This window comes from Stigmatopora argus, chromosome 11, assembly GCF_051989625.1.
Source record: "Stigmatopora argus isolate UIUO_Sarg chromosome 11, RoL_Sarg_1.0, whole genome shotgun sequence".
NCBI classification, from domain to species: Eukaryota; Metazoa; Chordata; class Actinopteri; order Syngnathiformes; family Syngnathidae; genus Stigmatopora; species Stigmatopora argus.
The window spans coordinates 473258-487233 of NC_135397.1; the positions used below are offsets into that span (position 1 = coordinate 473258).

At 47.5% G+C, this 13976-nt stretch overlaps 2 protein-coding genes across 5 annotated transcripts in view; one reads left to right on the forward strand and one right to left on the reverse strand.

Annotated features, from left to right (window-relative positions):
• The window catches only part of LOC144084367 (coiled-coil domain-containing protein 172-like), a 73831-nt gene that overhangs the window by 37422 nt on the left and 22433 nt on the right, over positions 1 to 13976 (forward strand). Inside the window, exon 3 of one of the 3 annotated variants that reach the window (XM_077612720.1) lies at positions 8321 to 8444. The gene's annotated coding sequence lies outside the window, so the exon portion shown is untranslated. Of the gene's footprint in view, positions 1 to 8201; positions 8445 to 12294; positions 12360 to 13976 lie in introns of those variants that run through there. The other 2 variants (XM_077612721.1, XM_077612722.1) reach the window with 2 other exon arrangements.
• The window catches only part of LOC144084360 (GDNF family receptor alpha-1-like), a 30922-nt gene that overhangs the window by 1903 nt on the left and 15043 nt on the right, over positions 1 to 13976 (reverse strand). For both annotated transcript variants that reach the window (XM_077612701.1, XM_077612702.1), the window contains 6 exons: positions 6695 to 6873; positions 6424 to 6596; positions 6241 to 6350; positions 3699 to 3833; positions 3399 to 3574; positions 134 to 181 (listed from right to left, as the gene is read on the reverse strand). In XM_077612701.1, coding sequence (XP_077468827.1) covers positions 134 to 181; positions 3399 to 3574; positions 3699 to 3833; positions 6241 to 6350; positions 6424 to 6596; positions 6695 to 6873 — 821 coding nt within the window. The remainder of the gene's footprint in view (positions 1 to 133; positions 182 to 3398; positions 3575 to 3698; positions 3834 to 6240; positions 6351 to 6423; positions 6597 to 6694; positions 6874 to 13976) is intronic.

The following is a 13976-nucleotide window of genomic DNA, read 5'->3' on the forward strand; positions in this document are numbered from 1 at the left end:
ACATTTGCCCTGAACTTTGCGCGTGGACCGGATGGCGTGACTTTGACCCGCCCGGCCGGCCGGCCACCTGGCACGTGGCCACGGAAACGGGGGCGGCCGACGGCGGCCGACGGCGGCCAAGCACTGCACTCACCACGCAGAAGATGCTGTCAACGCTGGAGTTGGACTTCAACTTCTGAGCCTGGCGAAAAAACAGGCGCATTGTTAAACCATGGACATTTTCACGTTAGTTTTTTTGGTGAGCATTTATAGCGAGTTTTTCCGGGCAATCCAGTCCCCGAGGGTTCGCCGTGGGTGCAGGTTTTTGCTCCAGGCGATCCAACACAGACACTTTAACCAATGAGATTTCTGCTGAAACAAGAAGCACCTGACTGCAATCCAATGATTGCACTTCTAAGATAGCAGATTGTTGGAAAGGTTCCCTCTTATGGCTTGGAACGAAAACCTGCGCCCATCGCAGCCCTTCGTGGAATTCATTGCCCACGGCTGGTATCTAAAGCGTGACCGGACGTTTGGTCGCCGGACGTTTGGTCGCCGGACGTTTGGTCGCCCGGATGTTTGGTCGCCCGGGTGAATATAATTTTGAGAGCTGGTTTCAACAGTGAACTCTCTGTCATGTTGTCAAACGTCCGGTGACCAAACGTCCGGCGACCGAACGTCCGGCGACCGAACGTCCGGCGACCGAACGTCCGGCGACCAAACGTCCGAGTACCAGACTAAAGCCACTTTTTTTTCCTCAAATCAGAACATGTGGCCTAAGGTAGCTGTTTTTTGAGCAACTATAGAGTTTATATTGCACATGTGGCATGAGGTTTTTGTGAGGAAATAGTGTTTGGTCACATAGCAGCGACCATAAGACGTTGTCCGTTGCGCTTTCAAACAATGCTCTTTAAAAAATGTATTCATTTGATCCTTCTGTCATATCTTTGCCCATTGCGCTAAGCCTATTGTGAAAAGCATAGCTGCCCACCAGGCTTATAAAACACCCCGTAGTGGGTTACTAACATCCTTTTTCCGTTTGAAAAATACGATTAGCCATGTATAATAGGCAACCTGGATTTTGAGGATTTTTTTCTTCTTCTCCGTACATCAGGTCACGGTAAGCAAAAAGTTTTGAAATCTCCCTTCCGTTTGCATTTTCTGTCTTCTTTCATGAGCATTTTTAGTCAACTGAAAACAAGCGCCCGTAGCTCGGGGCGTTTTTATTCGGGCAAATGGAAATGCGACTCATGCTAATGTGACTTTTGTCTGCATCCAGGTATTAGACGGAGCCGGGCAAAGACCTTTCCCGCTCTTGCTCTTGTTTACGCCTCTTTGAATTGCAAATAAGCCGCACGAAATGTATTTTTTTTCCTTCATGATTTCCATTTTCATCATTTCAACTTTCTATTCGACGCAAAGGGTCACGCGTGGCACGCGAAGCACGCGCAATGGTTTTTACCCGAAAGCCCAGTTGCGAAAGCAATGCGTCGGAAGGCTCACGAGTCATTTGGTCTCGTTATGAAAATGGTGTCATAATAAGAGCGGCCTGCGGTGCCAGCAAATAAAAAACAAGCGACGTTGATTACTGGGGAAAAAACAAGTTTGCAATCAATCGCATTTGCCAATAAAGGTCCCTGGGAATGTTTCTTTGCAAACTACTGTAATCAGTTTGCAACTTCACTCCACAAGATGAAAATAAAAGAACGCTTTAGCACGTAAACTATGACAAACGGGAAGGCAATGAAAAAGGCTCCAGACAAACGGGAAGCGTAACGACTCGTGCAAAATGAACACCAAAGTCTACGTTGCCGTTCAAACATGATCCAGTCGATGACCTTTGGTGCCGCTTTTGCCCTCAAGGGTCGCTTGTGAAATGAATGTAGTTTTAAAAAGACGTTGTGCTCACCAAAAGGCATTAAAAATGCATTTGTTATCACGGTACTCGGCCGTTTGGTCGCCGGACTTTTGGTCGCCCAGAAGGTTACTGATAATTACCATTCAAATGTTTTCTCAAATTCCCTAAATACAAACTGTGAATTATTATTTAGTCCTACTTAATGCCCTATTAATTATTAGGCTAAAGAAAAGCTCCACATTCCCCAGACTTTTATTGTTTTTTGTTGGAGAACTTGCTAAGACCCTGACGGACGTAGTTTCTTAAAGGGACAACGCATGTACATACAAACTCTTATACTACACTCACACGTCCGCTCAGTGAAAGTGCTCATGGCCATTGTTGCCTTTTATTCATGCGTAGACCGTGTTGTTTTACCTTGTTTTGTCGCCGGCGACCAAACGTCCGGTCACGGTTATCACTGCCCCTTTAAAGTATTCCTTTCTTTGCAATATTCTGTCATCAAAAGACTGTTTCCTCACAAAAACTCTACTTTTAAGCCGTGAAAAGACCACATTTGCTTACAAAAGGTGACACGGTGCCCATAAAACTCAATGTTTGCTCACAAAAAGGCTAGATTTGGTGGAGGGAAGAAATTATTTTCTCGCAAAAACGCTCCATATGCCCCAACAAAGTATTTGCTCACCAAAAGTAAGCCACATCAGGCCATTCAAATGTATTAGCTTCACAAACTGGTGGTAGAATATAGTACAAAGACGATTGTGCTCGGTGTGGGACTGAATGGCTGCCATTGAGGGCGCCAGACGTCCAATTCATTCGGACTGTCTGTAGGGATTGGACGGCAAGCGTCGTCAATGGGTCTGAAGAGTGGAATGAGTTGGGCGCTCGCTCATTCCATTCTTCAGACCCATTGACAACAAGAGTTAAGATTGAATGTTTTTTTTAGTTTTTTTTGTTTGGTGGCAGCAGGCCGACGGACTTTGCGCCCGGAGGCACGATTGCCGCCGACCGCGACTCCGTTTCGTCAGCCGCGCCAGCCAGCTCAATTCCTGCGAGGGGCTTCATTTGGACTCTCTGCCCACTTTTGTGGCGGGGTTCAATTTTACTGCGGGTTTTCTTTGACTAAATATGTCCTTTCGGCGAGTAAACAATCCTCTGGACCAGGGGTAGAGAACCTACGGCTCGGGAGCCATATTTGGCTCTTTTGATGGGAGTATATGGCCCTCCGCTAACCTTTGGTAAAATATGGGAACCGCTGGTGAGCAACCCAAGTCCCGAACGCACCAATGGGAGCGTCACACCGGCACTGTGGCGCCGATACTATCTCTATCGTCTTTTTAATCATAATTTTTCTTCTCTCATTGATACTCTGATTAGCAACAGTGAAAAAATGTTCTCAAAATAATTCAGAGACTTTTTTTTTAACTTTCAAAGTGGTGAAATGATTCATAAAAGCACACATTTTCATGTATTTTTACTTTTAAATTTTGAGTGTGGTTCTCAAGGAAATGTTTATGGCTCTCTTCGTCAAAAAGGTTCCCGACCCCTGCTCTGGACTAACCTGCAGATTCGCGCAAAAGTGGTAAATCCCTGGCTCGACGTGGTTGTCCACGCGGTTGTCGTCGGGGTGCCGTTGCCGCGGCGGCGTGACGGCGGTGGAGGTCTGGCCGGGAGACGGGGGTCGCCGGGGGGCCACGTCCATGTCCGTGCCGTTCCCGAAGGCCTGCACGGCGTGGCCTGTCCCGATAAACGGACAAAAAGGGGTGTTCTGGCTCAGCCGGTTCGTTTCTCGATCTTGGTGTTCCGTTGAAATAATGGTCTTATAATAATAATAATGAAAGTTGGGCAGAGGGGAACTCACGCAGGCAGGTGTTTTCGGTGAAGAAGGCCAGCAGCTTTTCGCACTGGTCTTTGTCGTTGCCGCTGTTGCCGCAGTCGCAGTACGGAGACACGCTGATCTTGGGCGAGCGAAGGTAGTTGGGGGTCATCACCGTGCCTGCCCATCAGAAGAAGAAAAAAAATCACCTGATTTTTCTGTATCGTGTATGAGACACTCGCTGTATTAAAACACCATTTTCTTGCCCCAACAAAAAAGTTACCCCTAACCCTATGCCGTCAAAACACTATATGTTCCTACAAAATGGCTATGTAAGGCTATGAAAACTAAGTTTCAACGCATAAATGGCACTGAAATGTGAGTATTCATAAAGAATGGCCTTTTTTGTGAGGAAAATGTGAATATTTGGCTAAGCTAATACAATTGTACAAGTGTTTTCCTCAAAACACTCCCAATGAAAACAGTATTTGTTTACAAAAAGGCTACATACGAAGATTAAAGCACCCTTTTCTTGCCCCCCCAAAAAGCGATGTATAATTGACTACAAAATCGCTATGTTAGGTCATGAAAAATGGCAGTGAAATGTGAGTATTCACAAAGAACGGCCGAGTTTTGTGAGGAATATTTGATTGAATATTTGGCTAGGCTCATACGAATTCTTCACAGAAAAGGAGTGTTGGTGTCAAAAGGGAATCTGTGGAAAGAAAAGCAAAACCTTTGCACAGCTGAACTTGGCTTTTTCTTTGTGTGCCCACGTAACGTTTTGGTGGCGCCATGTGACCTTTTTGGACGCAACTGGAGTTGTTTCATGGCTCCATCTTGTTATTTGTGAGCAAATACTCTCGCTTTTTTTTCCCAGCGAGATGGGATTTTAATAGAGAAGCGGGAGCCGCTTTGTGAGAAAATCTTCCGTTTAAGAGACGTAATGAAGCCATTTTGTCAGCAAATGTCATTGTTAAATTGACTCGTGCGCCATTTACCAATTCTTTTGGGAACAAAAACAAAACTTTTCAAGAGCTCCATGTAGCATTTTTTTGTTTTGCAGGCAAATATAGCGTTTTAAGATTCTAGTCTAGCCTTTTTTTCTCAGGAACTTTGATTCATTTTGGACACGGTGGCTTTTTTTGTGAGAAAATTGTGTTTTCTTGGCAAAGCGACCATTTTCTTGGTCCTTGTTGTAACAATATGAAGGATTTAAAGCCATAAGGACATCTTTTTGTGAAAGAGAAAAGAAAGAAATAGCAGAAAATTACCCAACGTGTCTGGAGAAGAGCAACGTGGAATGCCAAGGATGATAAGAAACTCTTTTCAAACTTGAGATTGAAGACTTTTTGCGGTGCCTGAACGCAACGCAACGTCTCTATCATTCTTGCTTTCTCTCTCTCTCTCTCTCTCTCTCTCTCTCTCTCTCTCTCTCTCTCTCTCTCTCTCTTTCGCTCTCTCTGTCCAGACAATTCTGCTCTTTTGGTGATGAATAACAGCAGTGTTAGAACATTGATATTGTCAGCATGCAGGAAGTGGCGTGTCGGGGGGGTTAAGAAGCCTCGGCAAGTAAATTGCTTCATTCAGTCATTATTCTCTCCCCCACCAGGCTTCTGGCCTGGCCTAGCTCCAGCAACCTATAGCTTTTTGTTTTGGAAAGTGTGTGTGTGTGTGTGTGTGGAGGGGGGCGTTGGGGGGCACAATGAGAGAGTGCGCACTTGTTTAGCAAAAGAGGGGCGAGTCAAAGGTCGCCGTGAGGACAAAATCTGGCTTCACAATCGGTCGGGATTTCCCCGACTCAGCAAAACAGACTTGAGAGAAAAACTGGAAGCCCAAGTGGGACATTTGGGGAGTCCTTTTCTTCACGTGCTAGTCATTTTCTTTGCCCGTGAGGCGGAAATGGGAAACGATGCTATTCACGCAAAGTCGGCCCATGTTTAAATGCGGGTTTTTATCGGAAAGTCTCGATACTGCCCCCGCCGGGCTCGAATGCGTACGGCACGAGGAGCAGGACAATCTTCCTTAAGTTGAAGCAAAAAGTGACCATCTTTTCTCAAATGCAAAAACGGTATCACTTGTTGCACTACGGCAAGGGTGTCAGACTCGGGTTGGTTCGCGGGCCACTTTAACGTCAACTCAATTTCACGTGGGCCGGGCCATTTTAGATAACATATTGAGATTTTTTTAATATAAATGCATTAAAAGAACTGGATTAAAAGCCCTGAATATTCTGTTTTTTATAGATCTAAAACAATGTTTATTTGAGCTTTTTTTAAATATATTTTTAGATTTTACAAAATGATTTTTGAACTAAAAACACAGAAAAAATGATTAAAAAATGACAATGATTGATTTAAAAGGGGGAAAATCAGGAAATTTAATATACATCTATACTCTTCATTTGAATTTGATCCTAAAACAGAAAGTCACCACTCATGATTGACTTTCCCGGGCCACACAAAATGATGCGGCGGGCCAGATTTGGCACCCGGGCCGCCACTTTGACACATGTGCCCTACGGGATGAAACATTTTCATTATGATTTTAATATAATTCGCACTCGGACGGACAATGTTTAGCTTACCGATGAGGCCCGAGTAGGCCAGCAGGCAGTCGGCGTAGTTTTCCTTCAGGCAGCCCGACGGCGAGCGCGCTTCCGATTGGCAGTTGGCGAAAAAGTCGGCCAGGCGTGACCTGAAACAAAAGATTTCACGTTGGGAGTATGACTGCCATGTTTTTTTTGAGTTGTCCCGTTGTCCGGACTGACCTGCAGATGTAGTTGGTCTTGCAGGAGGCCTGCAGCTCCAGACAATTGGGCTTTTGTTTCTCCTCGTAGGAGCAGACGGGCACGATGGTCTGCCGCCGGCGTTCCGAGCACGCCGTCTGGTCGCTGGGCGGGCACGAGCAGAACAGCATTCCGTAGCTGTGCTTTGGAGGAACCTGACGCCAACAATGAGTCGTTTGAGAAGGAGGAGCCGCCGTCACGAGCCGGGACCGGATGCTAATGAACCCGGCCGAGTACCGGTGGACTTGGTTACCTTGTCGAAGAACTGGCGCAGGGCCTTGTGGCACTTCCTCTTGTTGCAGACTTCGTTGGTGGAGACGCGGCTGGTGCACGGGCTGATGTAGGCCGAGCGGTACTTCTTGCAGGTGTCGTTCAAGTTGCAGGCCTTGGCCGCGTTCAGGCAGTTGTTCTCCCGGGCCACCGCCGGCTCGCCTGCGCAAAGCGGCCGTCAACGCCGGCGTTGGACCTGACCGAGCGAGCAACCGCCCCCGCTCCGTTTCCCTTTTTCACAATGGCGGCGAAGGGAGTCTTTTCGCTGTAATCGGGCAGGGGGGGCCGGCGTGACCGACATCTGGGAGCTAGGCGGGCCGTGAACTCGATTCAAAAGTGTGCTAATGAGACGCCGCGCTTGAAAGGGGTCCAGGCGGGGGAAGGGAAGGGAGGGGAAGGGAAGGGAGGGGAGGGGAGGCGGTATGGAGGGTACGGAGCTCCGAAGCAGTCCAACTGCGAGGGGGAAGGGATTGAGCTTCACCGCCGCGTGCTAGCCGTGGGTTACCCGGGCGGGCCCCAATTTGAATGAAAACAAAAATCCCGTAGTTTCACCTCTGACCTTTTCTTTTGGGCCGCTTTGTTGAATATTTCACGGCCATTGACGACCAAAGACCTCCAATTTACTTGATGAATGGTTGAAGTCAAGTGCAATTAGACTGGATTCAAATGTTTGTCCCATCACACGGCAGGCAGGCAGGCAGGCAGGCTGGAGGCCAGCCGGCATTTGCGTGGCCCTCAAAACTAAATCTCCAGTCTCCCAGCCGTGACGACAATTCCCCGCATTTCTCATTGACGCCCCAGAGCATGATGTTTTTCTTTCTTAACCACAAACGCCACGGCTTTAGTTAGCGGAAAAAAAACTTTCCCGAGGAGCTCTTCACGTCCAAGTGCCCCCAAATTTAACGAGGTACGGAGGGAGAAGAAGGCCTGCTGGCTCCTCGCTGGCTCCTCGCCGGCCCCCCGCCGACTCCCCGTCATCTCGCCGGCCGCCCGGGACGTGACGAGCCGCCATTCGGCATCGATTGGTCCCGCGGCGGCTCCCGGTAGAGAGCTGGCTCTTTCCGAGCGGCGAGGAGGAAAGCGTGGACGGCTCGGCGAGAAACGATCGATAGTCAATCTGCGCCGAAGCGGGACGGGACGGCGTGGGACGGCGTGGGAAGGGGCCCCCCCGTGGAGGCAAAGTGTCAAACAAAGACTTTGTCTGATGCTTCTCCGCAAACAAAGTTGATACGCCGCTCTGGGCTAGTGACAAAATGGGACAAAATTCGGGTTGGAATCACGAGATCCCATAGCAGATGTGCTAAGCTAAAAAAAACAAATGAGGACTGGGCAAAAGTTTCTATTTTTAATCACGAAATATGGTATTTAGTATCGTAGCATCCCCACCGAAAGACGATCAAGTCTTGACTGATGGTTTTCATCTAGTTTCCTTTAATTTTTGTCTGGATACAGTTTCACATTCTTCATTTAACAACCTGTCTGTCATCTTGTATTTATCAGTCCTTTAATGTCATCCATTTTATTAGCAAGTAGTTGTCTTTAATGTCACTGTCTTTGTCGACCTCCGCAATTGCTCGCAACTCACTGCCGTTTCTTTTTCCACCCGAAGGTCGGCAGATGGAAGAAGCAGCTGCGGCTCATTTCTCACGTTTTTTTGGGGTGAACGGACGGAATATAATAAATCATCGGTCAAGACTTGACCATCGATCGCTGGGGATACTTGCTACAACTACGTAAGTAGATCATCAGTTGAAAAGTCACACACTTATCTTAACGATGGCTGCTATTCACCGGTATACTGTTACATCCCGTGTAAAAATTCCAATGCAGTATTCAGTGCACTTTTGAAATATGACATATTCATATAAATATATACTAAAATATTAATCCAACTCCCACGAAGAGACAGAAAGTTAACGAGGAGCAAAATAATCAACAGTGTTAATATGGGAGTTAACTGGCCTGGCCTTTTTTTCTGAAGCGCTTATCCTCACAAGGCTCACAATGGGTGGCCAGACAATTGCAGGGCGCCAGAAGACAAAGGACAGCCAATCACGGCCAGGCACTGACTCCTCTAAACCGACGAATAACTGTTCATTTCTTAACCCGGGCGTCGACAGCGCCCCCTGCGACCGTCTAATCCTACGAAGGACCGCGGGCAGATGGTGAAGGGGGGTGGCGTCATCTGGACGCCTGGTCGGGGGAGCCGGCACCCCCCCGGCAGCTCACGTTTCCCGTGCAGACGCAAATTGATTAGCGCGTCTCTTGTTTCCAGCGCCAACGTCTACTGGTGTCAAAGCGCCACGGCTAGTTTATCAGCATCCATTGGAAGCCAACGATCCAACGTCTGCTCATCTGCGACGGACCCCCGCCCCTCCCCCACAGCAAAAAGACAGGCTTTGCGCGTAGTCCATCAGGAGCGTCCCAGCGCAACTTTGCCACGAAGAGCACGAGTCCCATTTGCGCTAATTGATCCCTGCAGTGTTCACGGGCCGCAACCTTTTCTCCTCATCGCACTTTATTGAGTTTGCTGCCTCGCCGCAATAAAAGACAAAATCACACGGAGCACAATTATTATTATTTTTGTGCTGGACTATCTGACCTTACAAACACCCCCCCAAAAAAGACACATTTAAAGTTCAAACTGGAAAATGGGACCGATGGCGACTTCTCCCAATCAATTTGATCGACGAAAACGCGATCCAAACGAGGCGTCTTTAACGAGCTAGACTTTTCCAATCCTGCCCGTCTGCCGGTTGGTCCGATCGAGCGTCGGATCAGAATCGCTAGCGGCGGAGCACCGCCTTCCAATTAGCGGAGGGTTGGACAAGAAGACGGCATCAGAATATGACGCCAATGTGCCCATCAAGTGCAAACGATGAATCGAATTTGGGAAGCTCGTCTTACAAAATCCAAGTGGAGTGGAGTTGTACTTTTGTGGTTGGTCTACTAAAACGGGCAGGCCGACATTGGTCCGGTGAGGTCTCCTCCGGCGGCGGCAGCGCCCCCGCCGATGTTCTCTGGTCAGTTTTTGCGAGGTCTCCTCCGACGGCGCTTCCGACGGCGCCTCCGACCTTGCCCGTCCATCAAAGCCAAATAGAAAGCACTCAAGCAAACGGCGGCGGCCTCCTTCCGTCCGTCCGTCCGCCCGCGAGGCGAAGCGCTCGATGAGCGCTGGCGGGCTTTTACTTTGCGGCCGCAAACGCAAACGGCGCTTAACGAAGTTGCCGCGATTCGTCCACCGCCGGCGGCACTTTGTCTTCATTCACGCCATCTTGACCGCTAATTGCCGGCTGGGACCACGTTTTATCGCTAAGCTACGCCGCCAAATGCTACGGCAAACCTTTTAGCGAATTGCTTTTTAAATCTTTTTGAGGACAAGCGGAATGGGAGATGAATGAGTGAATGTTAAAAGTACAATATTTGTGCGTGCGCTTTACGGTGAATCTTGAAATATCATTTTCCTTGTCTGCTGACAACATAGGCATTCCATTCAACTCCATTGTACGTCAACTAAAATACAATATACTGGCAAAACAAATTTCCTACGTTTTCAAATCCGACAAAATAAGGGTGTACTTTCTAATATTCCTTTCCCAGTTATTGGTATTATTTCTTTTAACTCGCCGCCTGGCAATCCATTTGAAGTGGCGAGCCAGCGTTTGAGTCGGCGTCGATTTTAGAACGCTAAGCTAAAGCGCTAACCTCGCCGAGTCACGCGCAAAGAGGCTTTCTTCCCCCGGTTGCCATAGCAACCCCTAACCACCACTCGACCCGCTCGATGGGTTGCGCGCGAGGCCGCCTTGATTGCTTTCAACGAGCCTGCCGTTAATATGCGTGCGTGCGTGTTGTGCGTGCCTGACGTGGACAGATTTGTGCGCGTGTTTAGTGAGTAATTGCGCGTGTGCGCATGGTCCAGGTGCCTACTCGCTGGCGCTTTCTGCATATTCATTACAAAAGCGTTTCAGCCGACGATACGCGGGACGCCGGGGATGTTTGCTTAACGAATGTGCAAAATGTCCGTTTCACTTGACTCCGGAGAAGAAAGAAAAGAGCCCGGAATTCGAATTCCGAACGTTGGGGTATTTGTAATTGCGCATCGGGTTCCAAATTCAAGGCGCTTCTATTTGCTGCTAAATCTATGTTCTTAAGATCACCATTGGTTACAAGTTGAGTCACAAGTCTCGAGTCGCCAGTCACTTGATTTCAAGTGGGCCGGACCATTTTAGATATAATATTAAGATTTTTTTAAAATAAATAAATGGATTAAAAGAACTGGATTAAAATCCCTGAATATTCCATTTTTTATAGATCTAAAACAATGTTTATTTTAGCTTTTTTAAAATATATTTTTAGATTTTACAAAATTATTTTTGAACTAAAAACACAGAAAAAAATGGATTAAAAAATGACAATTATTGATTTAAAAGGGGGAAAATCAGGAAATTTAATATACATCTATACTCTTCCTTTGAATTTGATCCTAAAACAGAAAGTCGGCACTCATCATTGACTTTCCCGGGCCACACAAAATGATGCGGCGGGCCAGATTTGGCCCCCGGGCCGCCACTTTGACACATGTGCCGTATAGGAACGACAGGGAGGTGTGAACCCACTGGGGATTGAACCCTCCTTCTTTGGTGGACGTGCCAACCGCCACATTTTGCGTAAAGCAACGTAAACATTTGTCTCTTGGTAGCGTCAAAGACGGGTCTGGATTTGGTCAAGCACGCGGGTGTCGACAACGACTTAAACAAAGAGCCGGTGGTGTAAACAGGCGGGACCCCAGGGCTAGCCTTCGTCCGCAAATCCCCGTGGCCACGCCCCCCTTTCTTCTGGAGCCACGACAGATGCGCGTCCTAATCTAATTGCCCCATTTCACTACTGGGGCGGGCCCATTAGAAGGCGGGCGAATCCCGCGGGCCCACGCCGCTTCTGTCCTCCAGACGCGGTCCAGATGTCTCGCCGGAGCGCCATTCTCGTGGCCCAAAATCTTTCGTGTCTTTCTGTTTTCTTCTTGACCCCAAGTCCCGGTGATGATCTAGATTCGTCTTTCACGGCACCTCGTTAAACAAACGTAACGGAGGTGAGGCCCGAAGCCCTCGGCGGTTGTCCGACAGTCGGCCGGAAGGGGAAAGGTCGACGGCGAGCGAGGGGGTCGCCCGCCGCTGCTTCCGCCGCCGGGGAGATTTGCATGCAAGGCGTCTTCACTCGGGGAGGAAGTAAGTGAAGGTTGAAATGTACTCGCGGCTTTAAAGAGTGAGCGAAGAAAGGGAGGAAGAGGAGGAGGAAGAAAAAAGTCATTTTCTTTCGCAGCGCAAAGTCAAAGGAGTCGTGACCAAACATTGTCCGTTCGTGAAAATCCGCAAATCGGGAGCCGCAAAGAAAAATGGAATAACAATTAATGGCCAAGTCCGGTCCTGGAGATCCCCTCCCTGTCATCCAGTCAGTTTTCCATATCTCCCTCCCTCCTCTAGCACACCTGAATCAAATGATCAATCAGCAACCGCTCCACAAGCTTGATAACGATCCCCACGATTTGATTCAGGTGTGTCGGTGGAGGGAGATATGGAAAACAGACCAGAGACCGGTTTGGGGCTCTCCAGGACCGGATTTGGCCACCCCTCATCTGGATAGACTACAACTTGGTATGCCACTGAATAGAAATGAATCGCACATGTGTAAGATGATATCAGTTTTTGTGAGTATAAAAGCATCGTTCTCATACAAATGGTGAATGGCTGACATGTCAGCATAAACACTCAACGGTCTGACTGAATAATCAATCTTAGTCTTGTAATTGGGTCGACATGTCAGCACAAACGCTCAACTGTCCGACACTGATCAATGACTTTTTGCCCTGCAAATGATTGAAACGTATCTGTTCAAAGTCCTGCTGACAACTGTCCGTTTGGCCTGTATATAAGACTCACTCACTGGTCATTCAGTGAGAGTTGCAAGGACAACAGACTGTGAGCGATCACGCTGTTTGAGCTCTCCCCATTTCTGCAGTCTGGTAATAAACTTATTTCCTTTAAATTGGTCTCACTCTTTCTTAACCTGCTCCTCAAGTTGTTTTTCAGATCTATCAACATGTAATAATTATAAATGTAGTACAAGCACACGTAGTTGGAATGCAAGTACCCGTAGTGGATGAACCTGTTGCACGAATACACTCAAGTGAACACGGTGTACACTTGTAATACTCGACAACAAGTACACGTCGTAAAGCCACGTATACTTGGAGTGCAAGTAAGGATAATTGAGTCGAAATATGCTACCGTCATGACGTTAGAGGGAAGTCATGACGATAGAAGGTGGACCTGGTTGTTGTTTTCAAGTAGCGTGGTAGGCTCCAGCCGTACGACCATGTTAAAGCCGCTGCTGGCTTTTGAGCCGGCTTCATGCAAATGCCACGCGACCTCCGCTCCGGTCGGGTGTCACTTTTCGCTTTGCGGACAAATTCCGTATGCTCGCCGAGCGCCTCTCTTTCCCGCCTCCTCCGCGTTTTATTCGGGATTAGCGTCGGGCCGTGATTCTGCCACCCTTTGACTAAGACGTGCGCCGCCGTCCGGCGTTGGAGAACATGCAGATAAGGAAATGTGCGGGTTCGCTTGGATTTGTTTTTCAATCCCGCCTTGTGGGGAAAATGGAACGTGAAAAGTTCTTTTTGCCTGCCGAAGAAATCATCTACTGTAAATGATTCAGGAATGGAGGGGTATTATTTGCCATTTTGATGCTCTAAATCACGTGTCAAAGTGGTGGCCCGGGGGCCAAATCTGTCCCGCCGCATCATTTTGTGTGGCCCGGGAAAGTCAATGATGAGTGCCGACTTCCTTTTTTAGGATCAAATTCAAATGTAGAGTATAGATGTATATTAAATTTCCTGATTTTCCCCCTTTTAAATCAATCATTGTCATTTTTTAATCCATTTTTTCTGTTTTTAGTTCAAAAATCATTTTGTAAAATCTAAAAATATATATAAAAAAAGCTAAAATAAGCATTGTTTTAGATCTATAAAAAAACTGAATATTCAGGACTTCCACTTGATTTATTTTGTTAACAAGGATAAATCAAATCAAATCAAAAAGCCTATTGTCATCATAACCAAATTGGTGAAAACCCGGATACGTTTATTAACAGCTTTTTCTAGCTTCGCCCTTTCACGGTGCTTATTTCTTTACAAAAACAACGGCGAATAACCGTTTTGGGGAGAAAGTACGGATGCACTTTTCCCTGGTTTACACGGGAAAAGGTGAGCGTTT